This window comes from Amphiprion ocellaris, chromosome 1, assembly GCF_022539595.1.
Source record: "Amphiprion ocellaris isolate individual 3 ecotype Okinawa chromosome 1, ASM2253959v1, whole genome shotgun sequence".
NCBI lineage: Eukaryota > Metazoa > Chordata > Actinopteri > Pomacentridae > Amphiprion > Amphiprion ocellaris.
Genome location: NC_072766.1, coordinates 43762572 through 43789478, shown reverse-complemented (window position 1 = coordinate 43789478; position 26907 = coordinate 43762572). Strand labels below are relative to the sequence as shown.

Sequence of the window (26907 nt, the reverse complement as noted above, 5' to 3'; positions counted from 1 at the left end):
ACCATGAAGACTGAAGAACCAAGAAACTCTGAGGAAAGGTTGTTGAAAGGCATCAGTCAGGATGATACAAGAACATTTAAAGTCCCTGAAGCTCTCCTGGAGTCCAGTTAAATCCATCATTAATAAATGGAAGGAAGCTGGAACATGAATAAATCTGACTAGAGCAGGACGTCCTCAAGACCTGAGACACTAGAGAGGGAGGCCACCAAGACTCCTATGACTCCTCTGAAGGAGAAAGAGACTAGAGAGGTGTGTGTGTGTGTGTGTGTGTGTGTGTGTGTGTGTGTGTGTGTGTGCGCGCGCGCTAAGCTGATAAACTGCAGGCTAACTGTCCACCCTGTTTGTCTCAGTAACCCTTTGGTGTCCGTGAACGCAGCCTGACCAGACACACCTGTACAGATACCTTTACAGGTGTGTCCAGGAGAGTGAGTTAGTTGTTTGTTTGCTTGTTTGTCTGTCTGTTTGTTTGTTTTGGTCCTGGCGCTGTGTGGAGGTGAGGTTCTCACACCAGACTCCATTTAATAATCTGTCAATTCTACCTGAGCGAGTCTCAAATGTGATCCGGACCTGAACAGCAGGACTGGGAGTTCTGGTTCTGGTCTCAGGGGTTCTGACTGAGGTTCGGTGAGTTCTGGGTCTGGTCTCAGGGGTTCTGACGTGGGTTCGGTTCGGTTTAATCAGCTGTCAGGTCCTGTAATAAATCACCGTGCGTTCGGGAGGTGTCCGGACTGGAGGCTGCTAATGGACCCAGTAAAGACTGATTGATGGTCCAGAGGGACGCCGAAGTTCACAGCAGACCCGGGTCTCAGGACTGGACCTCTCCTCATGTTCTAGATGTTCTGATATCTATCCTGAGGGCTGCAGGTCTTAAATTAAACCGTTTATGAACGGACTCTGGCCTGCGCTCTGCTAGCTAGCCGCTTAGCTCACCTCCCCAGATGCCGATCTTCAGCTGGGACTTGTCCAGGTTCTCCACGTAGTCTCCGATGAACCTGTTCAGCAGGTCGCTCACCACCGACTCGAACACCATGACGGAGCTCCGGTTCGGACCCTGCGCGGGTCACGTCTGCACTCAGCTGATTTCCGGGTGGCAGGAATCTCTGGGATCGACTGCTGTGGCTGATCGATTATTTATGTCTGTATGTCAGAAGAAGGAGGCGGAGAAAGAGAGCATCGATCAGTCAGGTGACAGTGAGTCATAGCAGAGTTTTTACCTGAAATACCGCCTTTAAAACACAGTTTATACCTGAAATACTGCAGAAAACACAGTTTATACCTGAAATACCGCTTTTAAACACAGTTAATACCTGAAATACTGCCTTTAAAACAGTTTATACCTGAAATACTGCAGAAAATACAGTTTATACCTGAAATACTGCAGAAAACAGTTTATACCTGAAATACTGCCTTTAAACAGTTTATACCTGAAATACCGCCTTTAAACACAGTTTATACCTGAAATGCTGCCTTTAAACAGTTTATACCTGAAATACTGCCTTTAAACACAGTTTATACCTGAAATGCTGCCTTTAAAAACAGTTTATACCTGAAATGCTGCCTTTAAAACACAGTTTATACCTGAAATGCTGCCTTTAAACACAGTTTATACCTGAAATGCTGCCTTTAAAACACAGTTTATACCTGAAATATTGCCTTTAAAACACAGTTTATACCTGAAATACTGCCTTTAAGCACAGTTTATACCTGAAATACTGCCTTTAAAACACAGTTTATACTTGAAATACTGCCTTTAAGCACAGTTTATACCTGAAATACTGCCTTTAAACACAGTTTATACCTAAAATACTGCCTTTAAAATACAGTTTATACCTGAAATGCTGCCTGTAAACACAGTTTATACCTGAAATGCTGCATTTAAACACAGTTTATACCTAAAATACTGCCTTTAAACACAGTTTATACCTAAAATACTGCCTTTAAAATACAGTTTATACCTGAAATACCGCCTTTAAACACAGTTTATACCTAAAATACTGCCTTTAAACACAGTTTATACCTGAAATACCGCCTTTAAACACAGTTTATACCTGAAATACTGCCTGTAAACAGTTTATACCTGAAATACTGCCTTTAAACACAGTTTATACCTAAAATACTGCCTTTAAAATACAGTTTATACCTGAAATGCTGCCTTTAAACACAGTTTATAGCTGAAATACTGCCTTTAAAACACAGTTTATACCTGAAATACTGCCTTTAAACACAGTTTATACCTGAAATGCTGCATTTAAACAGTTTATACCTGAAATGCTGCCTTTAAACACAGTTTATACCTGAAATACTGCCTTTAAAACACAGTTTATACCTGAAATACTGCCTTTAAACACAGTTTATAGCTGAAATACTGCCTTTAAAAACAGTTTATACCTGAAATACTGCTTTTAAACACAGTTTATACCTGAAATGCTGCCTTTAAACACAGTTTATACCTGAAATGCTGCCTTTAAAACACAGTTTTTACCTGAAATACTGCCTTTAAGCACAGTTTATACCTGCAATACTGCCTTTAAAACACAGTTTATACCTGAAATACTGCCTTTAAAACACAGTTTATACCTGAAATACTGCCTTTAAACACAGTTTATACCTGCAATACTGCCTTTAAAACACAGTTTATACCTGAAATACTGCCTTTAAAACACAGTTTATACCTGAAATACTGCCTTTAAACACGGTGTGTGTTTGTCAGGAAGCAGCTCAGTGTGAAACAGACACACTATAACATACACAAACACACACAAAATAAACACAAAACAACAAAAACAAACCTAAAGACACACAAACTATATTTTGTCAAAGTATTCTGTCGGGCGGTACGGTGGTTCTGGTTCTGGTTTTGGTCTTCCTGTGTGGAGTCTCCATGTTCTCCCTGCTGGGTTCTCCAGGTTCTCCAGCTCCAGTCCAAAGACCTGCTGAGGTTACCTGCTGGTTCTAAACTGTCTGTAGGTGTGAATGTGAGTCTGGTTGTCTGACGGACCGTTACCTGTCCAGGTGAACCTGTGATAGAACGTTACCTGTCCAGGTGAACCTGTGATAGAACGTTACCTGTCCAGGTGAACCTTCCCCCTCAGCCAGCTGGGAGAGGCTCCGCCCCCTGAGGACAGGTGATCCTCCTGGTGGTTCTGCAGGAAGCAGCTGTAGTTCTGAAGGTACAACAACAGGAAGTGGTTTGTGTTCTTCTCAGTGGACCGTTGGTTCCTCCTCTACTGGTTTGTTCTCCTGATCCACAGCAGGTTCCTCCATCCATCTGTGTGCCAGCAGAGCTCTGGTTCTCCTCACATGAAACCTCCAGAAGGATCCTGGCCAGATGTTGACCCTCCTCAGTTGGATCTCAGCTGCTTCTGCTTGTTCTTCATCATGAAGGTCCAGGTCCAGCCTGATCTGTGTGTTTGTTCTGACGGTGAAGTTCTGGTCCTCCTGTTCTCCAGGTTCATGATGAACTCTGAGTCTGACCTCCACTGTTACCACGGCAACAGCTCAGGCCAAAGCAGGAAGTGGAGCGAGGACAACATGTTGGTTAGGCTGGTTAGAGCTGATTGGCCGTAATTTATTAGATCATCCTCACATTAGCGCTGCGTTTCCTGAGAGCAGCCGTGATGTCATCAACTGTCATATCTGGAGAAGGAGGAAGAGGAGGAGGGGGAGGATGAGGAGAACGAAGACGAGGAGGAGGAGGAGGATGAAGAGGAGGAGGAAGAGGAGGACGAAGAGGAGGAGGAGGATGAAGAGGAGGAGGAGAACGAAGAGGAGGAGGAGGATGACGAGGAGGAGGAAGAGGAGGACGAAGAGGAGGAGGAGGATGAAGAGGAGGAGGAGGAGGAGAACGAAGAGGAGGAGGATGAAGAGGAGGAGGAGGATGACGAGGAGGAGGAGGACGACGACGAAGAGGAGGAGGATGAAGGTGGGACACAGCGGCAGATTGAGACTAATAGCAGAATGCTGATGTGATGTTCTCCAATCAGAGGTGATTACCGTCGTTCCGCGTCAGGAATAAAAACACATGAAGGTTAAAAACATTTTGATTCATCTCACAGGTCAGGTTATAATTTCACTGCAGGACCTCCCAGAACCTCTCAGAACCTGCCAGAACCTCCTAGAACCTCTCAGGACCTCTCAGAACCTCCTAGAACCTCTCAGGACCTCCCAGAACCTCTCAGAACCTTCCAGAACCTCTCAGAACCTTCCAGAACCTCCCAGAATCTTCCAGAACCTCTCAGAACTTTCCAGAACTTCTCAGAACCTTCCTGAACCTCTCAGAACCTTTCAGAACCTCTCAGGACCTCCCAGAACCTCTCAGAACCTTCCAGAACTTCCCAGAACCTTCCAGAATCTCCCAGAATTTTCCAGAACCTGTCAGAACCTTTCAGAACCTCCCAGAATCTTTCAGAACCTCTCAGAACCTTCCAGAACCTCCTCTCTGCTGCTCTGCTTGCTGTTGGTTTGCTTGAAATTAGATCATTCAACTGGCTGAGTGATCTGAGGAGGTCCAGGTGTGAACAGGTAATAGTTTAGACACCTGTCCAACCAACACCTGTCCTACCAACACCTATCCATCAACACCTGTCCATCAACACCTGTCCTACCAACACCTATCCATCAACACCTGTCCAACCAACACCTGTCCAACCAACACCTGTCCATCAGCACCTGTCCATCAATACCTATCCATCAACACCTGTCCTACCAACACCTATCATCAACACCTGTCCAACCAGCACCTGTCCATCAACACCTGTCCTACCAACACCTGAATCTTTGAATCTTTGAATCAGATCTTCTGATGATCCACCACAGATCTTCAGTCATGTCCAAGGATTGAGCTGGACCCTCTAAGACCTGGATACTGAGCTCCTGCAGCCAGGTTCTACTGGTCTTGGATGAGTTCTACTGGTCCTGGATGAGTTCTACTGGTCCTGGATGAGTTCTGCTGGTCCTGGATGAGTTCTACTGGTGCTGGTTGTGTTCAAGGAGCATTATCTGGTAGAACAGCCAGTTTGACCTCGATGGAACACTAGAAGGGAGCATGTGGGTTTGAAGAATGGAATAATACTTGGCAGAGTTCAATGAGACACAACAACACCAGCAGCACCATGATACTGCCTCCACCATGCCTGACAGTAGGTCCTGTACATGCTGGAGATGATGCTTTTCCTGGCCTTCTGTAGCCTCACATCAACAGGAGGAAGATGAAGCTGGAAACTGGACTCATCTGACCATAGAATCTTCTTCCAGTTCCTGTCTGTCCAGTTCTTGGGGCTAACCTCTGTCTCTGATTGGTCAGGGGCTTCTTGACAGCCTCGTAGGACCTTCAGCCATGATCTAAAGTCTGGTTTGGTTTGACCTCTGCTGCTGAAGGTCCTGTCATGTCTTCGGTGGTTTTCCTGAGGATCAGGATGAGGTCATTTCCTGCTGTAGAAACTCTTGGACGTCCAAATGTTGGTTTGTCTTCCAGCTGTTGGTTGGTCTGTATTTCTGCTGAAGGACTGCATCTACACTTCCTGGATATCTGGAGGCAGCTGGACCCTTCCTGGATGAGAATGTGGATCTCCAGGAGTGTTTCCTGTGTTAGGTTCCTTGTTTGAGAACATTTCTGTCTCTGGAGAACTTTCAGATGTGCTGGTTTCATATAAACACAAAGCAACAACAACCGTGTCTTTGATAAAACCTTCATTAGTGGATCACTGGAACCAGAAGGACCCGAAACTCTTGGTGGTTGTAGTACTATTACTGCAGTACTGAAGCTCCGCCCCAAGCAGATCATGTGACCTCCAGTCTTTAAACCTCCTTCATCTCTCAGAGACACAAACAGAGAAGAGCATCAGGTGAGTCACTCCATCCACTTTAATGCAGAGAGAAGGTCAGATATTTCATATATCGGATATAATATATCTGATATATTACATATCTGATCTCTAATATCTGATATATAAAATAAGTGATAATATTATATATTATATATTTTATGTATCTGATATCTAATATCTGATATATCAGATATTAGATATTATATCAGATACTATATATTTAATATATCAGATATGAAATATCAGCTATAATGTCACAAATAAAATCAGTTTATTTATTAAATCTGCACATCAACAGATTAGGATGTTTTTTTAAGTTATTCAAATATTGTGATCTGAATTTTATTGATTGAAACAGATTTCAGTCTGAAGGAAAGTGCTTCTGATTGAATTTTTAAATTTGTAATTATGTCGATAAGTTTGAGTTCAGATGAGAGAAATAACAGCTGTTGTGAATATTATTGATATATGTAGTATGTGTGAATATTATTATACATAAAATATGTGAATGTTATTGTTTTTATATATAATATATCTGAATAGTACTGTTTTTATAATATATGTGAATATTTTTGCTTTTACAGAGTTTTCTAGTAAAGTGACATTTTTTAAATATATATTTTTTAAAAATTATATATATATATGATTTTAAAAATATATATATTTAAAAAATATGACTTTACCATATATATATGTGTATATATATATATATATATATATATATATAGAGAGAGAGAGAGAGAGAGGATATATATATATATATATATATATATATATATATATATATATATATATATATATATATATATATATATATATATATATATATATATATATATATATATATATATATATATATATAGTGTCCAGTGATGTTTGTTTCCTGCTTTATTTATGTCAGATAATTGATCAGTTTTAATAAGAAGAATGCTTCTTATTGCTTCTTCTTCTTCTTGGTTCTTTTTCTTCTTGGTTCTCCAGAGAACAGCTTCATTCTGTTTGTTCCCTGAAGAAACACCAACTCCTTTCTTTGTGCTGATATCTGCTGTCATAAGTGGAATCTTAATGTCCTGTTTTTTCTACCACATGTTCTCCCAGCAGCACAGATCCTACAGATCCTCAGAACTGGATCTAGAACTAGAACCTGATGTTTAGATTTAAAAATAAAATATTAACATGGAACCATTTATCCACCGGAAGCAAATCATCTGAACTATATAATCTGATGTGAAGTTTCCTCTAAATCACTTTTATCTCTGACTTTAACTGTTTGCTTAAATCTGATCCCCTAGATCCAGAACCTCCTCCTGGTTCTGGTTCTCCAGGACCGACTCAGCTGAGACCAACACATTCAGAGAATTTCGGGTTGAACTGCAGGCAGTGTTTCCTCAGAGAGACTAAAATAAATGCAGTAGAAACAGAGAAGAGAGGAGCAGGTAGTTGGAGATCCATCCAGCATGGTGGAACATCTTCCTACAGATGATGAGCAGAGTAGAGAGGAAAAGTCTGGAGACATGGAGATAGAAAAACATCTGCAGGATAAGGAGAAGGTAGGAGTTTCAGAAGAAACAAGTTGGAGGTTCTGGAAGATGTTTCTAGAAACATCTTCCAGAACCTCCAGTTGGTTTCTCTACCATCTCCAGGACCTGGATGACTGAGAACCTCCACAGAAGTCTGAGGAGACACCATTAGTTCAGAGTTTAACATCTGAGGAGACATGGTGGGAGGTCAGGTGTTGATCTGGTCTGAGGTTACTGAAGCTGCTGGTGTTTCTTCCTCTAGGTTCCTGGTGGAGAAGCTGAGGATTGTGGGAGTTGTGGTTCAGATCATTCTCGTTCTAACAGCAGTAGGATGCTGGGCTCGGTGCTGCTCTGCTGCTGGTCCTTCAGCCTGCTCAGACTCTCCTCATCTCTGGTCCATGGAAACATCCAGCTGGATGAAGCTCCAGCCACCGGCCGCCGCCCCGACACCTCCTACCTGTCTGACATGGGTCAGTAGCACCTGTCCAATCAGAGAGCTCCACCTGTCACCTGACACTCTGTCTTGTCTGTTTACCTTCAGAGTCTTATTTAGTTTGTCCGTTTATTCGCTCTGGTCTTACAGGTAGATAAAAACTTTATGTGATCCCATGGAAACATGAGGTCTGGCAGCGTTCCAACCAGTTCTGTCCAGCAGTAACCAAACATCTGCACAGTTTATTCTGTAAACATCACTAACCTCTGCTGACCTGATCTGGTTCTAAACAAGGCTCCGATCAGGATTCTCTGAGTCCAAACATCTTTGTTGGACCAGCAGAAGAGTTTCTAACATCGTCTATGGAACGTGTTGGAACCTGGTAGTAGAGTTCCAGTAGGACATTATCTAATGTAGTATTAGAGGCTAAAAGTAGTACAAGAGGGTAAATGTAATACTAAAGGGTAAATGTAGTATTAGAGGGTAAATGTACTACTAGAGGATGAATGTAGTATTAGAGGGTAAATGTAGTACTAGAGGATAAATGTAGTAGTAGAGGGTAAATGTAGTATTAGAGGGTAAATGTAGTATTAGATGGAAAATGTAGTATTAGATGGTAAATGCAGTACTAGAAGGTAAATGTAGTACTGGAGGATAAATGTAGTATTAGAGGGTAAATGTAGTACTAGAAGATAAATGTAGTACTGGAGTATAAATGTAGTATTAGATGGTAAATGTAGTACTAGAAGGTAAATGTAGTACTGGGGGATAAATGTAGTAGTAGAAAGTAAATGTAGCATTAGAGGGTAAATGTAGTAGTAGAAGGTAAATGTAGTACTAGAGGGTAAATGTAGTACTAGAGGATAAATGTATTAGTAGAAGGTAAATGTAGTACTAGAGGGTACATGTAGTACTAGAGGGTAAATGTAGTATTAGATGGTAAATGTGATACTAGAAGGTAAATGTAGTATTAGAGGGTAAATGTAGTATTAGAGGATAAATGTAGTAGTCGAAGGTAAATGTAGTGCTAGAGGATAATTTTAGTACTAGAGGACAAATGTAGTATTAGATGGTAGGATGTAGTTTTAGAGGGTAAATGTATTACTAGAGGGTAAATGTAGTATTAGAGGGTAAATGTAGTATTAGATGGTAAATGTAGTACTAGATGGTAGGATGTAGTTTTAGAGGGTAAATGTAGTACTAGATGGTAGGATGTAGTTTTAGAGGGTAAATGTAGTACTAGATGGTAGGATGTACTGCAGTAAACCTGTTTTCTCTCCATGATGTCAGTAAATTTAGATCAGCTGTAGTACCTGGTTGTTCCAGCAGGTGGAGCCTCTACCTGTTTAATCCTGTAGAGACCAGAGGAGGTTAGAGAGCATTGTGGGAGTTTAGCAGCAACGGGCACCATGACAAAGACTAATGAGGAGGTTCATGACCTCCAACTAGAATTCAGATGTTCTAAGAACTGTGCATTAATAACAGAAGGAACAGAACCGACCGAGGAACTAATCATCTCAGGACTGATGTTCTGTGTTTGTTTTATTGATTACTGCTGGTTATTGGAGGAGAACATCTGTTTCTGATCTAACATCACATCCTGCCTCAGACTGAGTTCTTCCTTCCTGTGCTCCAGAGGATGGTTGAGGTTTGATCCAAGAGAACCCTCTGATGGTTCCTGATCTTCCAGAATGGATCAGAACATCCAGTGAACTATAAATGTTGAACCCTTCAGGTCTGGAGGTTCCTCTGAGGTTTCTCTGATGGAATCTTTGAAACATGAATCTTCCTGTACTTTGGTTCTTTCATAGATTTATTCCAGCTCTGATATTTAGCATGTTCCTGAACATGTAACTGGTGTGATCTCATGTGGAGTTCAGGTGAACAACAGGTGTTTGTTTTCTGCAGAGAGAGGCCACGCCCCTGACCCCGCCCTCCTACCCGAGGACTCTGTGGAGGACCACTTCCTGCTGGATGGAGGCTCCTATGATGAGGTGGGGTTTAGAATAGCAGATGATCCTCTGTTAGAGTAGTGATACACCTGCTGACCTGCTCACCTGTCTGCCTGTCATCTCCGTGTGACGTCTCTGTGTGCTGTCTCCATGTCTCGTCTCCGTGTGTTGTCTCCATGTGTTGTCTCCGTGTCTCATCTCCATGTCTCATCTCCGTGTCTTGTCTCCGTGTCCCGTCTCCCTGTCTCGTCTCCATGTCTCGTCTCCGTGTCTCGTCTCCGTGTCTCGTCTCCATGTCTCATCTCTGTGTGTTGTCCTCGAGTCTCATCTCCGTGTCTCGTCTCTGTGTGTTGTCTCCGTGTGTCATCTCTGTTTGTTGTCTCCATGTGCTGTCTTCATGTCTCATTTCCATGTCTCGTCTCCATGTATTGTCTTCATGTCTCATCTCCGTGTGTTGTCTCCATGTCTCGTCTCCATGTGTTGTCTTCATGTCTCGTCTCCATGTGTCGTCTCTGTGTTGTCTTCGAGTCTCGTCTCTGTGTGCTGTCTCCGTGTGTCATCTTCATGTCTCATCTCTGTGTCGTCTCTTTGTTGTCTCCGTGTGCTGTCTTCATGTCTCGTCTCCATGTTTCATCTCCATGTGTTGTCTTCATGTCTCGTCTCCATGTGTTGTCTCTATGTCTCATCTCAGTTTGTTGTCTCCATGTCTTGTCTCCATGTGCTGTCTTCGAGTCTCATCTCCGTGTGTCGTCTTCATGTCTCACCTCTGTGTGTCGTCTCCGTTTATTGTCTCCATGTGCTGTCTTCATGTCTCGTCTACATGTCTCGTCTCCATGTCTTGTCTCCATGTCTCGTCTCCATGTCTCGTCTTCATGTGTTGTCTCCATGTCTTGTCTCCATGTCTCGTCTCCATGTTTCGTCTGTGTCTCGTCTCCGTGTCTCGTCTCCATGTGTCTCGTCTCCATGTGTCTCGTCTCCATGTCTCGTCTCCATGTCTCGTCTCTGTGTGTTGTCTTCATGTGTTGTCTCCGTGTCTTGTCTCCGTGTCTTGCCTCCGTGTCTCGTCTTCATGTCTCGTCTGTGTGTCTCATCTCCATGTGTTGTCTCCGTGTCTCGTCTCCATGTCTCGTCTTTGTGTGTTGTCTTCATGTCTTGTCTCCATATGTCGTCTTCATGTCTCGTCTCCATGTGTCGTCTCCATGTCTTGTGTAACATGTACATGTGGCCCAAATATTTATTTCAATATTTTAGAATTTAGGATTTAAAGGTAGGCTCGTTCAAAAGATCTGGCTCGGCTCTCGGAGGCGATAGTGTAATAATAAAACACAAGAAGACAGGAATTCAAAGTTGGTGTTGGTACCATATATTAAAGTGAATTTTGACATACAAAACATAACCATAAATTATAACCAGAAATAGAAAACCCAAATATTTACAATCTGCAGAGATATTGTTTAAGTGCACTTGAGTGGAGTATTTACAAAATAATAATCAAAACAAAAAAACAGCTCAGCCCACGATGGGGAAACCAGTTTGGGATCTAGTCACACGCACGGATGGATTTAGGACTGCACAGTTCGGTCCGGACAGGTTGTTCAATTCATTCTGACCGGGTATAATTCAAAGAGTCCTTGTAGGTCCCACCCACAAGTTATCCAATGTCCATGGGCCATAGGCCTCGAGTGTGCGAGTGAGTGCGTGTGAGTAAACGTGGGGGGTGGATAAAGGCTGCCACAGCCTCCTACCAGTACCAGCAGAAGGTGTAGACCGAGGTTCTGGGACTCCAGGTAACTTAGCTCACCATCTGGGGATTACCCCAACAGGATGCAAGGGGACCTGGCCTAGATAATATATATAAACAGGACCATGCATCAGAAATCATCAACACTAGCTAGTTCATTTCATAGAATCTCAATTATTGTTCAGTTACTTCCAATAATTAATTCTTTTCTTGTGTACACAGTATATAACATCAATGATTCATTTCATAAGTCAGTTCATCCCATTTGCAACAATAGAACAAAAAGAAAAGTTCACAAAATCATTTGACCAATGTTTTGTCAAAATGCTATTAAAATTTGAATGCTCTTTAACGTAAAGAACGATTATATTTGAATGAATGTGAGCGCTGTATTAGCATGTCAAAGGCTAGATGCTACGTAGCCAGTCTATAGAATTGCATCGGTTCGACATGCTAATGCTAAGCTAGCGCAACCAACCAACAAACATTTCAGACAGACAGACTCATCAATTCCCTTGACAATCCCGACATATACCGTGGCCAAACGGCTCCTACTCCCGCGGTAGGCAAGGACTAAAAAGAACATAACCATCGGATGAGTATTTTTGATGTTAGAAAGGTTATTTGAATAGAACCAAGCGCTACTGACCTGTGGTAGCTCTTCAGTGTGCTTCCCCAACACGCTACTGAAGGGGAACCAGCGCCGGGTAGCTTGTATCAAGCAGCACAGGCCGAGCGAGCGACGTGATTGGTCAGCTACAGCTGAGCGAGCAATGTGATTGGTCGGCCACAGCTGAGCGAGAGCAAAGGTTTAACAGTCACATGACGTATAGAGAGCAAAGGTGAAAGGTAAAAAGTCACATGACTAGGACGACGTATCATATATTTTATTTTAAATGGATCTTCTATTATTTTAATATAGTCTAATTTAACCCTGGGTTACACTTGTCTCCGTGTCTCGTCTCCATGTGTCATCTCCATGTGTTGTCTCCGTGTCTTGCCTCCGTGCCTCGTCTTCATGTCTCGTCTGTGTGTCTCGTCTCCATGTGTTGTCTCCGTGTCTCGTCTCTATGTCTCGTCTCTGTGTGTTGTCTTCATGTCTTGTCTCCATATGTCGTCTTCATGTCTCGTCTCCATGTGTCGTCTCATGTGTCGTCTACATGTCTTGTCTTTATGTCTCATCTTCATGTGTTGTCTCCGTGTCCCGTCTCCATGTCTTGTCTCTCTGTGCTGTCTCCATGTCTCGTCTCTGTGTCTCGTCTCCATGTCTCATCTTCGTGTCTCGTCTCCATGTCTCGTCTTCATGTGTTGTCTTCATGTCTCTTCTAGGTGTGTCGTCTCTGTGTGTTGTCTTCGAGTCTCGTCTCCGTGTCTCGTCTCTGTGTGTTGTCTTCATGTGTCGTGTCTGTGTCATCTCTGTTTGTTGTCTCCATGTGCTGTCTTCATGTCTCATTTCCATGTCTCCTCTCCATGTGTTATCTCCATGTCTCGTCTCCGTGTGTTGTCTTCATGTCTCGTCTCCGTGTGTCATCTCTATGTGCTGTCTTCGAGTCTTGTCTCCGTGTGCTGTCTCCATGTCTCGTCTCCGTGTCTCGTCTCCATGACTTGTCTTCATGTCTCGTCTCCTTGTCTCGTTTCCGTGTGCTGTCTTCATGTCTCGTCTCCATGTCTCTTCTCCGTGTGTTGTCTTCGTGTGCTGTTTCCATGTCTCGTCTCATGTGCTGTCTTCGTGTGCTGTCTCCATGTCTCATCTCCGTGTGCTGTCTTCATGTCTCGTCTCCTTTTCTCATCTCCATGTCTCATTTCCATGTCTTGTCTCCGTGTGCTGTCTCCATGTCTCATCTCCATGTCTCGTCTCCGTGTGCTGTCTCCATGTCTCATCTCCATGTCTCGTCTCCATGTCACATCTCCTTGTCTCGCCTCCGTGTGCTGTCTCCATGTCTCGTCTCCTTGTCTCGTCTCCATGTCTCATCTCCATGTCTCGTCTCCGTGTGCTGTCTCCATGTCTCATCTCCATGTCTCGTCTCCGTGTGCTGTCTCCATGTCTCATCTCCATGTCTCGTCTCCGTGTGCTGTCTCCATGTCTCATCTCCATGTCTCGTCTCCATGTCCCATCTCCTTGTCTCGCCTCCGTGTGCTGTCTCCATGTCTCGTCTCCATGTCTTGTCTCTGTGTGCTGTCTTCATGTCTCGTCTCCATGTTGCAGGATGCGTCTGCAGCGCTGCAGCTGCAGGGTCGTTCCATGCGTTCTCCTCGGCGCTGCATTCCTCACCAGCAGTCCTGTCTGGGATACCCGCTGCCCTGCTGTGACCCCTGTGACACCTGCTACTGCCGCTTCTTCAATGCCATCTGCTACTGCCGCCGAGTCGGACACGCCTGTCCCCCCAGACGCACCTGAGTACTCAACTGAAGACTCACCTGAAGACTCACCTGACGACTCACCTGATACCAGAAACAGTGATGCTGCTGATGGAAACATGTCGATGATGTTTAAATGTTTAAATCTGAAATAAATACGTTTAAAACCCGAGTGTGTGTGAGTGATTATGAAATGTGAGGATCTGATGTTCTCATTGGCTCAGACTCTTCATGACCTCACACCTGATGATCCTCAGATCCAAACCTCCAGAGTTTCATCCAGAACAAATCTGAAGAAGTCATCCTGTTAGCTGCAGGTGGAACTTCCTTCATTCTTCTTCTGCAGAACCAGTTTCTGGTTCCAACATGAGGCTGAATCCTCTGATTTTACAGCAAAGTTTTACAGTGATGGAGCAGTTCTGGAGGTAAGCTGGAGTGCTGAGCTGCAGGGACTCCATACATCTGCACATTCTAGAAGAAACAGCAGAGTAGATAGTTAAAGGCAGAAGGAGATTATTTTATGGAAACAGCCTCTAAGAATCTTTCTTGTCATTGTGTTTCCACAGCATAATTTCTATTGGTGACTCCAGCTGTAGATAAAAACAGAAAAATGCACTCTATATAGAATAAAAAAAATCCTCCAGAGATATGAATATGTAACCAGAGTTAGTAGGATGGGATGTACAGATCAGTGAAGCCAGAGTGAGCCTGTGTAGGAGTTTATCAGGAGCTGAGGGGAGAGACCAGAACGGTTCAGGGTTGTTTTGTTCTTCACTGGGTGAGCTGTGTTCAGGAACCAGGGCAGGTGTGGACGTCCAGGAACCTGATGCTGTCGACATGCTCCACTGCTTCCCTTTGAATGAGGACAGGAGGGTTAGGGTCTGTCCTCCTGGACCTCCTGAATCCTCTAAACATGTGACTAGTTTCTGATCATCAGAGGAACTATCCTGTAGTTCTCCATAGAATACAGCTGTTATTGAGGATCATTAGGTGAAGTGGTGAAGTTCCTGCTGAGAGAAGATCTAATTTTTGATCATTTGTTGGTTTCATAATGCTGGTTTACTAATGGCTGGAAACTGTCTGTGAGATAAAACTGGATAAATCTTACATTCTTTGATTAGATGAACTGGAAAACAGATAATAACCTGATGACTGACTTATGGTTCCAAGATATGACAGTTTTATTACACATGTAGATAAATCTGGTGCTTGACAGAATCTTTATTTCTGAAGCGTCCATGTGCTGCTCTGGTAGGATCCAACAAAACAAGTCTCATGACTGATTTTAACTAAATGAGGAAAATACAACCTGAAACATCAGTTATTCAGAACATGGTGATTCTTAGGTTGTCTCTTTTAACAGCATCAGGATCATCCTAACCTCCTCCTGGATGGATCCTTCAGTTCCATCAGGATCATCCTAACCTCCTCCTGAGCAGATCCTTCAGTCCTCCTGTGATCTGAGATCTGGTCCAGTAGGGGGTCTGGTGGACTAATGTCTGGTCAGCTGATGTTGATGAGCTGCTTCCTGGTCATCTTCTGCACCGTCTAGTTTTTCTTTCTTGATATTCCCTTTCCAACTGGAGGAACCATACTAATATAGCAATCTCTACTGGGGTCTGTTGGTTCTCCACAAATCATTGGACCTTCAAAAGGCACACATTTCCTTTTTTTGAGGAGCCTCTGAAGAAGGTTATCTGCATGTGTTCCAACAGTAATGTGGGTAAACTCCGGTCCTGATCCAGTATTTAACATCCAGCAGCAGTTCTACTGATGCAGAGGTTCCCTCCCACAGATAGATCACAAGTTATGTGTTTGTCTCTGGTTCCTCTGGTAGAACATAAGAGACAATTTGACTAAAGTGTGTTCCTCACGGGAATATAACGGAGTGTAATAATAAATTATACTAATAGTATGTAACCCTAGGTATCAGAAAGGGTTAGAGTGTTCCAGGCTGGTCTGTATAACCCGATAACATCCTGCTCTATGGAACTGTCTGATATATGTTAGTCTACCAGAGATGACATTTTATTGACTAAGGAAAGACAAGTCTTATGAAAATTATCTGAATAACCTCTAATACTGAACTTCATTTTCTGTAAATGAATGAAGGCCATCAGATCTTTCAGCCAAGAACTAGAAGATGGAGGTTTTTGATCTTTCCAGTGAAGTAAAAAGAGAGGAAAAAGCAAAAACATTTCTCTCCCTTACAGAAAAACAAGCCAAGTCCTCAGGAACATCAGAAATAGAAATAAAGGGCTGGGAACCACGTGCCTACTGAGAGCTCTAGATAGGGTGTCATAGAAAGAGGACCAGGATGGACCCAGCTTTGGACAGGAGAAAAACACGTGGACATGATTAGTAGGTAAGGGAGTCACACACATCATCGCTGTTAAATAGTTTGTGAAGTCTAACTTTGATAGATGTGTCCTGTGTAAAACCTTAAACTGTATCAGTGTCAGACTAGCACAGGGAGAGGTAGTGTTGACTCTTTCCTCTGCCTCCAGTCAGCCCAGAAAAGAACATTCAGCTCTGATTCCAAGTGTTTCTTACTGCTAGAGGAGATAGTGAAGCAGTCATCTCGACCACTGCCGAGATGATTCCATGGACTGCAGGGTTGGAAAGCTCATATCTGTGAAGGAGTCTGGTGGTTCATGGGGAAAGTGGAGGAAAATATGGTGAGCTAAACTGCCAGCCTGAAAATATCTAAATAAATGAGATAGTGGAAGATCAAATTTAGCTTTAAGATTATCAAAAGAAATTAAAACTTTATCAACAAAGAGTTGTTTAAAAGAAACCACGCCCCTCTCCTTCCACAAAGAGAAAACAGTTGATGGTGGACATAAATGGTTGTCACTGATGGGCATTAGTTGGGAAGCAGAAGCAGTTTTAAACTGGCGTCTAAACCGCCTCCATGTCTTTACTGTGGATAAAATGACTGGGTTAGAGTATATATGTATGTGTAGTTAATAGGATACCAATTTAGGGGGAACAGATCAAACCAGTCTGTTTTAGGGGAATTGTACCACGTGGATTTTTTGGATATTGGCCGCCCAATAATATGTCAAGAACAGAGTGTAGAATCTGTCAGAGTTCTATCAGAACATTAATCTAGATCAGTGTTTCTCAAATAGTGGGGCGCGCCCCCCTGGGGGGGCGCAGAGGCATGTCAGGGGGGGCGCAGGAGACTGGGAGGAAAAGGTCCTTCAACACAGAACTAATTAGCTGAACTATTGTTGTAACGTCGGCCTGTTTTTCGCGGCGTACAACAATACTGAAATTGTGCTGACCTATAGACTGTATATGCCATAGATATAAATAATAATAATAATGATCTTCTGTATATATCTATGGTATATGCACTGGCCGTTCAGACTCCGAAGTACAGACTCCTGAGAATGGGAGAATGCATCGTTAATGTGCAGTCGGAACACCAGCGTACTCGATCACGTCACGTACTCGGCTCATCTCCTCCGATTATTTTTACAAGCAATGTCAAACATACGGCCTGCGGGCCAAAACTGGCCCACCAGACGGTCCATTTCGGCCCGTGGGACGACTTTACAAATGATAAAAATTACAACAACATTAACTGTAAATTGTAAATTTGTAAAATTGTAAATTTAAAATAATTTCTAGAACTTGACAAGTTGTTCTGATCATGAAGTAAAATACTAGATTGTTCAGTTCCAGAAACCTGTGACTGAATGTTTTGTGTTTTTGTAGATAAACTGTTATCTGGCAGTTACAATGCATGTGTAAATGATGAACTGAGGCATAATAGGCTACTGTTGAAACTGAACTTGTTTTCCTTAAGAAATTTCAGGTTCATAATATTTTGTAAAAAGATACTTCATTAAATGTGAACATTTTCAGAATGTACTATTTTTGAACTAAAACAAAGGGGAAAAGTTGGAATTGTGGTTATTTATAGGTTATTATGCTGTGATTTTAATGGTGGGGCCCACTGGAGATCAGATTGGGTTTATGTGGTCCCTGGACTAAAATGAGTTTGACACCCGTGATCTTTATTTTTATATTTATATATATATATATATATATATATATATATATATATATATATATATATATATATATATATATATATATATATATATATATATAGATATATAGATATATAGATATATAGATATATATATATGCACAAAGTTATTGGGGGGGCACGAAAGTTTTTTGTCCTCCGAAGGGGAGCCCGACAGAAAAAATTTGAGAACCACTGATCTAGATGAACACATTCTAAAGAAATGTTTGGAAGCAGAACTTGTAGCTCAGAAACATTTGTGTTCAGTTAATCATCGCTCTCATTACTTCGTATAGAATTTAAATGTTTGGCTTCTTCCTGTATCTGGATAACTGGAGCCAACCATCTCTGAGACTTAGTTTTTCTTTTTTAGTAGCTTACCGTAGGTAAAGTTTAACCGCTTTTATTCTGGAAGCGTTTTGCTGGTAGACCAGTGAAGTCAGTGAAGTATAAAAGGAACTGCCTCAGATCTAAAGGGTAGAAACAGGCAGAGGATAAACCAACAAACAAACCACATCAGTCTCAGAGTTTCTGGGTTTTATTCAGATCAGACTGAAGCTGTTCTTTCTGACATGCTCAGTTGGCAGCGATGGTCTGGTCCATCCAGGAGCGCAGCTCGGTGACACGAGCGTAGACGCCGGGCATGGAGGTGCTGCAGGTTCCGCTGCCCCAGGACACGATGCCCACCAGGGTCCAGGCTCCGGCCTTCTGGCAGACCAGAGGACCGCCGGAGTCACCCTGAAAGAAGACACAGAGGTGAATGAAACGAACCGAGGGGCGGCGCTGCTTCACCTGGCCGAGGCTCCACCCACCATGCAGGAAGAGGCTCCAGAGGCGCCAGCGCAGATCATCAGGTCGGTGATCCTACTGCCCCAGTAGCGACTGCAGTTATCGTTGGTCAGCAGAGGCAGGGCGGCCTGCTGCAGGAGGGCGGGGGTGTCGGCGGCTGCAAAAAACCCCCACAAGTTATTAATGCTCAGTGCTGCCCCCACTGGACAGAACACAAAACACATCAACCTGTTGGACTGAACCTGATTATTTAATTACTATAATCTGTATTAATTAAACTGTTGGGCCTCAACGCTTACATTTAAACCTGTGGTTTCATTTTCTAACATCAGTTCTGTGTGCTTTAAAATGTGCTGCAGGTGTTCTCTGATTGGCTCTGTGCTGCAGGTGTTCTCTGATTGGCCCATGGTTCAGGTGTTCTTACCGTTGTAGCGGGTCAGGCCCCAGCCGGACGTCACACACTTCATGCCTCCAGAGAAGTTGTCTCCGGTCTCAGCCACGCACACGGGAGAAACACGGATGTTCAGCTGAGCGGGGTTGGCAAGCTTGATGAGCGTGATGTCGTTGTTGATGGTGTAGCTGTTGTACTTGGGGTGCTTGAACACCTGGAAGAATGACACGGAGACAAGGTGAGGCTAGAGGAACCAGATTCTGAGGACAACTTCAGCCTGAGATTCTACAGCGTGCTCTCATGTTCTCCTGACTGAACCTGCAGGTCCAAGCTGCTGCTGGTTCATCACTCACCTTGCCGACCGTCATGACCTGGATGCTCTCAGAGTTGGAGGAACGGTCGTGTTCTCCAAGAACCACACGGTGGGAAGTCCTGCTCAGAAGAAAAAAAACACTTCAGTTTATTCACCAGAACCACCAGTTCCACTCAGAGCTGTAGTCTGCCAGGTGGACAGGTGAGGGCAGGTGTAGACAGGTGAGGGCAGGTGTAGACAGGTGTGGACAGGTGAGGACAGGTGTAGACAGGTGAGGGCAGGTGTAGACAGGTGAGGGCAGGTGTAGACAGGTGTGGACAGGTGAGGACAGGTGTAGACAGGTGAGGACAGGTTTAGACAGGTGTGGACAGGTGAGGACAGGTGTAGACAGGTGTGGACAGGTGAGGACAGGTGTGGATAGGTGTAGACAGGTGAGGACAGGTGTAGACAGGTGTGGACAGGTGAGGACAAGTGTAGACAGGTGTGGACAGGTGAGGACAGGTGTAGACAGGTGAGGACAGGTGTAGACAGGTGAGGACAGGTGTAGACAGGTGTGGACAGGTGAGGACAGGTGTAGACAGGTGTGGACAGGTAAGGACAGGTGTAGACAGGTGTGGACAGGTGAGGACAGGTGTGGACAGGTGAGGACAGGTGTAGACAGGTGTGGACAGGTGAGGACAGGTGTAGACAGGTGTGGACAGGTAAGGACAGGTGTAGACAGGTGTGGACAGGTGAAGGATAGGTGTGGACAGGTGAGGACAGGTGTAGACAGGTGTGGACAGGTGAGGACAGGTGTGGACAGGTGAGGACAGGTGTGGATAGGTGTGGACAGGTGAGGACAGGTGTGGACAGGTGAGGACAGGTGTAGACAGGTGTGGACAGGTGAGGACAGGTGTAGACAGGTGTGGACACGTGAGGACAGGTGTGGATAGGTGTGGACAGGTGAGGACAGGTGTAGACAGGTGTGGACAGGTGAGGACAGGTGTAGACAGGTGTGGACAGGTGAGGACAGGTGTGGATAGGTGTGGACAGGTGAGGACAGGTGTAGACAGGTGTGGACAGGTGAGGACAGGTGTAGACAGGTGAGGACAGGTGTGGATAGGTGTGGACAGGTGAGGACAGGTGTAGACAGGTGTGGACAGGTGAAGGACAGGTGTGGACAGGTGAGGACAGGTGTAGACAGGTGTGGACAGGTGTAGACAGGTGTGGACAAGTGAGGACAGGTGTGGATAGGTGTGGACAGGTGAGGACAGGTGTGGACAGGTGAGGACAGGTGTAGACAGGTGTGGAGAGGTGAGGACAGGTGTAGACAGGTGTGGACAGGTGAGGACAGGTGTGGACAGGTGTGGAACGGTGAGGACAGGTGTAGACAGGTGTGGACAGGTGAGGACAGGTGTAGACAGGTGTGGACAGGTGAGGACAGGTGTAGACAGGTGTGGACAGGTGAGGACAGGTGTAGACAGGTGAGGACAGGTGTGGATAGGTGTGGACAGGTGAGGACAGGTGTAGACAGGTGTGGACAGGTGAGGACAGGTGTAGACAGGTGAGGACAGGTGTAGACAGGTGTGGACAGGTGAGGACAGGTGTAGACAGGTGAGGACAGGTGTAGACAGGTGTGGACAGGTGAGGACAGGTGAGGACAGGTGTGGATAGGTGTGGACAGGTGAAGACAGGTGTAGACAGGTGTGGACAGGTGAGGACAGGTGTGGACAGGTGAGGACAGGTGTAGACAGGTGAGGACAGGTGTAGACAGGTGTGGACAGGTGAGGACAGGTGAGGACATGTGTAGACAGGTGAGGACAGGTGTAGACAGGTGTGGACAGGTGAGGACAGGTGTAGACAGGTGTGGACAGGTGAGGACAGGTGTGGATAGGTGTGGACAGGTGAGGACAGGTGTAGACAGGTGTGGACAGGTGAGGACAGGTGTAGACAGGTGTGGACAGGTGAGGACAGGTGTAGACAGGTGAGGACAGGTGTAGACAGGTGAGGACAGGTGAGGACAGGTGTAGACAGGTGAGGACAGGTGTAGACAGGTGTGGACAGGTGAGGACAGGTGTAGACAGGTGTGGACAGGTGAGGACAGGTGTGGATAGGTGTGGACAGGTGAGGACAGGTGTAGACAGGTGTGGACAGGTGAGGACAGGTGTAGACAGGTGTGGACAGGTGAGGACAGGTGTAGACAGGTGTGGACAGGTGAGGACAGGTGTGGATAGGTGTGGACAGGTGAGGACAGGTGTAGACAGGTGTGGACAGGTGAGGACAGGTGTAGACAGGTGTGGACAGGTGAGGACAGGTGTGGATAGGTGTGGACAGGTGAGGACAGGTGTAGACAGGTGTGGATAGGTGAGGACAGGTGTAGACAGGTGAGGACAGGTGTAGACAGGTGTGGACAGGTGAGGACAGGTGTAGACAGGTGTGGACAGGTGAGGACAGGTGTAGACAGGTGAGGACAGGTGTAGACAGGTGTGGACAGGTGAGGACAGGTGTAGACAGGTGTGGACAGGTGAGGACAGGTGTGGATAGGTGTGGACAGGTGAGTCCCAGGTGAGTCTACCTGACGTTGCAGTGAGCAGCGGTCACCACCCAGTTCTCACTGATGAGAGAGCCGCCGCAGAAGTGGAAGCCGGTGTAGTCCTAAATCACAACAACAACAACAGCGTCAGCACCACACCAACACACCCGGCTCTGTTTGTTTGTTTGTTTGTTTGTTTACCTGCAGGGACACCTGCCAGGGCCAGGAGTGAGGCACCGCCTCCTCACCGTTGACGATACGAGAGTATCCGGTGATGACGGGAGGGATGGCGGGATTACCGCAACCTGGCGACATCATCATGACATCATCAGTAATGACAAACAACAACTAAACAGCAACTAAACAAAAACAACTTAAATACAACAACATGAGAAAGCAAGTTAAGAAAAGCTTCCTGCTGTTACTGATCAATAATAATGATCAGAACAACTGGATTATTTATTGTTACTGATGCTGATCAATTAGTGATTGATACTGATACTGATCGATAATGATCAGAATGAACTGATTACTTATTGGTACTGGTACTGATTGATAATGGTCAGAATGATTGGATTATTTAGTGGTACTGGTACTGGTTGAGGTTTCCTGTGTTGTTTTCCAGATTTACTTCTTTCTTTTTGTAGTGATGAATTAAAATAACTAAACTCAATACTAAACATGGTATTGATTAGGCTGCAGCTAATGAAGGTTTCATTGATCTATCAGTTATTTTCTGGATGAATCTATCAGCTGTTTGGTTCTATGATGTCAGAAATGGTTCAGAATGTGGGTCAGAGTTCCTCAGATGGTTTGGTCCAAAGATCTTCAGTTTGGTGTCGTAGAGGAAAGAAACCAGAGAATATTCCCTGAAGAAACTGATTATTAAACGAATCAAACTGATTAACCAATGATCAGAGTTATTAGTATATATTTTTAAATACTATATGTAATTATTATTATTATTATTATTATTATACATTAAATAGCGGCTGGTCCCTGACTGATGCATGCTGGGTAAAGAGAGGAATTCTCACCATAGGCGGCGCCGGCGAAGGCGAGGCAGGAGAGGATCCACAGGAAGGCCATGGCTCGATCATGTCCTGCTCCTGGTCCACTGGTTTTTATACAGCCAGGCCTCCACTGGATTGGATGGGACAGGGGGACGTCTTATCAGAGGACGGTGATTGGACGGGAGGACGTCTTATCAGAGGACAGCGATTGGACAGGAGGATGTCTTATCAGAGGACGGTGGGAGTTTGGACAGCTGATGCTGGGTTTGGTTCTCCTCCTGAGGTCCACATGAGTCCAGAAATAACATGAATTAAAGATCAGAATTTAAAAGAGAGAAATAAAGTTTCCTAAACTCCAGCTGAGAGTTCCATGGACTTGTCTGTTTAGAAGGACTCATGGAGAACATTTGTAGATCTTTTAGAAACTGGTTTGATTCTGCTGATAATTTACTTCAGTAAAAATATGTCATTAGCAGAAGGAGTCCTGCAGTGAAACTAGTACGTACGTTTAATTAAAAATTCAGTTCTCTGACTTCAATCCACATATCAATAGAAACGTCTGTGAGGCTGAATTTTGGGGAAACTGTGTCCAAATGAGACTAAACTGATTCCATATTTGAAAACACAATGTGAATTTCACATAGATAATGGATTCTTCATATTTTCATACAGTCATGAACCAAAGTGTCCATCCACTTATAAAGTCCACGTTCATCATTCAGTCTGAGGTTCTAATGACTCCTAAAACTCTGAATCTATGATGGAATCAGATGAATCTTAGTCATGAAAAGCAATCCTGTATTTTGGTTCTTTCATAGATTTATTAAAGGTCTTCTGGAAATATGACAGAATCTGTTGGATCATAAATATACAAACAGAAATGTTAATATTTGGTTAAATTTGTCCGTTTCCACCTCAGTTCAGTTCTTCTAGTTTCAATCTTCTGGTTTATCTTTGGCTCCTCTGGACACTATACCTACCGTCAAGCATGGAGGTGGCAGTATCATTATACTACCAACTTATCTGACTCAAGTCTGAGGCAGAAAGACAACAAATGTAGTTGAACTGCACCAGAATTGGTTCAGTTCCACTGCATTTATGATCTTTCTGACTTGGTTCTTCAGGTTCTTGATGGGTCGAAGTCAGGACTTTGGGGAGACCAGTCTAGAACCTTCATTCTAACCTGATGGAATCATTTCTTTACCACGTCTGATGTGTGTTTGGGCTCATTGTCTGGTTGAAACTTCCAGCTGTGTCCAAGATCAACCTTCTGCTGATGGTTTTAGGTTCTCCTGAAGAACGTGGAGGTGATCCTCCTTCTTCATTATTCCATTTACTTTGTGTAAAGCACCAGTTCCACAGAGCATGATACTACCACCACCATGCTTGGTGGGAGGTTTGGTGTTCTTGGGGTTAAAAAAAAGACCCGCCATAGAGTCTGAAACCAGTCCTCATCCAGGACCAGATCCAGAGTAAAATAAATCCTGAATAACTTTAAATCACATCCAAAACCAGAAGAACCAAGACTGGAACCAAACATAAACCAGTCCCAAGATCCAGTCTGACACCAGTCCAGAAGCTCTTCTAGAAAGCCCCAGAGATTTGGGTCATTATTGTGCCTCTTCAGGTTGTTTTATGCATCATTTTGGTTGTTTGTGCCTTGTTTTAATAATTTTGTGCCTCATTTTGCCTGTTTTGTGTTTATTTTTGATCATCTTTTGTGTAAAGCCCCAGAGCATGATACTGCCACCTCCATGCCTGATGGTAGGTTTGGTATTCTTGGGGTTAAAGGCCTCACCTTCAGTTTTTGTTCCATCTGACCTCAGAACTTTCCTCCAGAACCTTTTCTTTGTTCATGTGATGAGTGGAGCTTTAAGGTTCTGCTTCTAGAGGCAGAACTTCCTTCTTCATGGATCCTCTAGAACCCTGTGGACACTGACAGCTGTGTTCCAGCAGCTTCTCTTTCGTCCAGACCTGCTTTCTGATGGTTCCTGGTTGACTCTTGACCATCCTGACCAATCGTCTCTCAGCAGCAGATGGTAGTTTGAGTTTTTTTCCTGATAAATTCATGTTTCAGCATCAGAGCTGCAGGATCATTGGATGTTTAAGGTTGTCTTCACCAGTGGATGGAAACTCTCCTAAACCTCACAGCTCCATGTGCCAGGAAACAGTACCTCAGAAATAAAAACATATGCAGATAAAATGTCAGGTTTTCCTCGGAGTGTTTTCATCAGAGCATATTTCAGTTCAGACTTTTTCCTTTCACTGAAAAACTTCAGATTAATGTTAAACTAACAAATAATAAATAATAATATTTATTTATTAATTAATGTTTAATTTAACTCTCATCATTCATTTTACAGAAACTTCAGTCATCTGAGATTTCACTCTTTTCAGTCTGAGTTTGGATTTGGACTTTGAGTTATTTAGCATTTTTTCAATGTTATTTCAACATTATTTCTGTTATTTCTGAGTTTGCAGTTTGTTTCTGCTGAGAGCCGAAGGTCAGACGACTGCACTGCAACATGTGTGTGTTTCCCACGTTAGTGTGTGTGTGTGTGTGTGTGTGTGTGTGTGCACGTGTGTGTGTGTGTGTGTGTATCTCCATGTTTCCCCAGAATCAGCTGAAAAACAGCTCTGTCCATCATCTGTAGAAATCCTCAGGAGGCGGAGTCTATCCCAGCTGACTGAGGGTGAAGGTTCACCTGGACAGGTAACAGTCTATCACAGGTTCACCTGGACAGGTAACAGTCTATCACAGGTTCACCTGGACAGGTAACAGTCTATCAGACAACCAGACTCACATTCACATCTACAGTTTAGAACCACGCAGGTAACCTCAGCTGGTCTTTGGACTGGAGCTGGAGAACCCAGCAGGGAGAACATGGAGACACCACACAGAAGGACCAGAACCAGAACCAGGACCAGAAACTTCTAGCTGTGATGCTACAGTTATTTCTAATCCAGAAGTAAAAATTCAAAAATAAAGCTTCAACTTCTCAAACTTTCATTTTAGTTGAAATTATATTTTTTTCCTTATTTCTGTGGAACATGACAGAACAAACACTTCCTTTTCTGACTATAACTGATATTTACTGGATTAAAGTAGTTAAACTGTTTAACTTTTAAAATAAAAAGAAATAATCATGAAATTACAATAATTTTTCTATATTAACATTTCTTCTGTAAAAAAAAGGCTTTGCCAACAGATTTTCAAATGAAACATTTCTGGTTTTCGGGTTAACCTTTCGGCTGACGGATTTTAGAGTCATGTTAGATCCAAAGTGGAGTTCAGTCTTATGTTCTGATGTTTGACATTTCCATTAGTTTTTAAGAAAACCTGTCAAATAAAAATTAAATTTGTTTAAAATGACAGATGTTTTTGGAGGAGGTCTCATTTTAACTCACTGTAGTTCAGTTTTCAATCTAAAGTCTTGCAGCTCTGAGGAACCAGAACATCATGAAGAAGGAGAACTCAGAGATGTCTTCTGGTAGTTAGAATGATGGAAACCTGGACAAAGTAGAATCTCTTTGATTATTTATTTTATAAAAACTTGAAAACAGGAACCGTCATGTCTCCTCAGATATTAAACTCTGAACTAATGATGTCTCCTCAGACTTCTGTGGAGGTTCTCAGTCATTTTTTAAAAAAATTAGCCTTTATTTAACCAGGAGAGATCCCATTGAGATTAAGAACCTGTTTTTGAAGGGAGTCCTGACCAAGACAGGCAGCTGCAAGTACAAAGCACAGTTAAAATATAATTAAAGAAAAAAAAATAAATTTACAAGCAAATTATAAAAAACAAGTGCATGTTGTGGAAATGACCTCAAGAACTCACAGTTTAGATTTAAAAGCACTCAATGAGATGAACTCAGTTAGTTTCCAGTCTTTCTGCCACATATTCCAGGCAGAAGGTGCAGAATAAACTAAAGCCTTTTTACCCAGTTCAATAAGAACACATAGAACTGAAAGCAACAGATTATCTGGTGAACGGAGTGAGAGAAGATCAGAACTTTT

General features: G+C 43.6%; 3 protein-coding genes across 13 annotated transcripts in view; 1 reads left to right on the top strand and 2 right to left on the bottom strand.

The window, feature by feature from the left end:
* Positions 1 to 1114, bottom strand: part of vps13c (vacuolar protein sorting 13 homolog C) — a 78697-nt gene extending 77583 nt beyond the window's left edge. For 10 of the 11 annotated variants that reach the window (XR_008601608.1, XM_055010326.1, XM_055010411.1 and 7 more), the window contains exon 1: positions 931 to 1113. Coding sequence is in view for 9 of the 11 variants with exons in the window: in XM_055010326.1 (XP_054866301.1) it covers positions 931 to 1030 (100 nt within the window). In the remaining 2 variants the exon portion in view is untranslated. Of the gene's footprint in view, positions 1 to 930 lie in introns of all 11 variants that reach the window. The other variant, XR_008601635.1, reaches the window with a different exon arrangement.
* agrp (agouti related neuropeptide) lies at positions 1087 to 14001 on the top strand. Its single transcript, XM_023296508.3, has 4 exons — positions 1087 to 5843; positions 7608 to 7815; positions 9687 to 9772; positions 13678 to 14001. The coding sequence occupies exons 2-4, from the start codon at positions 7677 to 7679 to the stop codon at positions 13867 to 13869; spliced, it is 417 nt and encodes a 138-aa protein (XP_023152276.1). The 5' UTR covers positions 1087 to 5843; positions 7608 to 7676; the 3' UTR covers positions 13870 to 14001.
* Positions 14002 to 18393: 4392 nt separating this feature from the next.
* Positions 18394 to 23058, bottom strand: LOC111586722 (chymotrypsin A-like). Its single transcript, XM_055010364.1, has 7 exons — positions 22914 to 23058; positions 22078 to 22181; positions 21919 to 21998; positions 19405 to 19483; positions 19085 to 19265; positions 18684 to 18817; positions 18394 to 18609 (listed from the first exon to the last, which is right to left on the bottom strand). The coding sequence occupies exons 1-7, from the start codon at positions 22963 to 22965 to the stop codon at positions 18448 to 18450; spliced, it is 792 nt and encodes a 263-aa protein (XP_054866339.1). The 5' UTR covers positions 22966 to 23058; the 3' UTR covers positions 18394 to 18447.
* Between the last annotated feature and the right edge of the window lie 3849 nt (positions 23059 to 26907).

Coding starts and splice junctions, on each gene's coding strand:
- agrp (XM_023296508.3), top strand. CDS start 7,677: ATGCTGGGCTCGGTGCTGCTCTGCTGCTGGTCCTTCAGCCTGCTCAGA. Junction 7,816..9,686: donor CTCCTACCTGTCTGACATGG/GTCAGTAGCACC, acceptor TGTTTTCTGCAG/AGAGAGGCCACGCCCCTGAC. Junction 9,773..13,677: donor ATGGAGGCTCCTATGATGAG/GTGGGGTTTAGA, acceptor TCCATGTTGCAG/GATGCGTCTGCAGCGCTGCA.
- LOC111586722 (XM_055010364.1), bottom strand. CDS start 22,965: ATGGCCTTCCTGTGGATCCTCTCCTGCCTCGCCTTCGCCGGCGCCGCC. Junction 18,818..19,084: donor GGGCCTGACCCGCTACAACG/GTAAGAACACCT, acceptor GGTTTTTTGCAG/CCGCCGACACCCCCGCCCTC. Junction 18,610..18,683: donor CTGGAGCCTCTTCCTGCATG/GTGGGTGGAGCC, acceptor GTCTTCTTTCAG/GGTGACTCCGGCGGTCCTCT.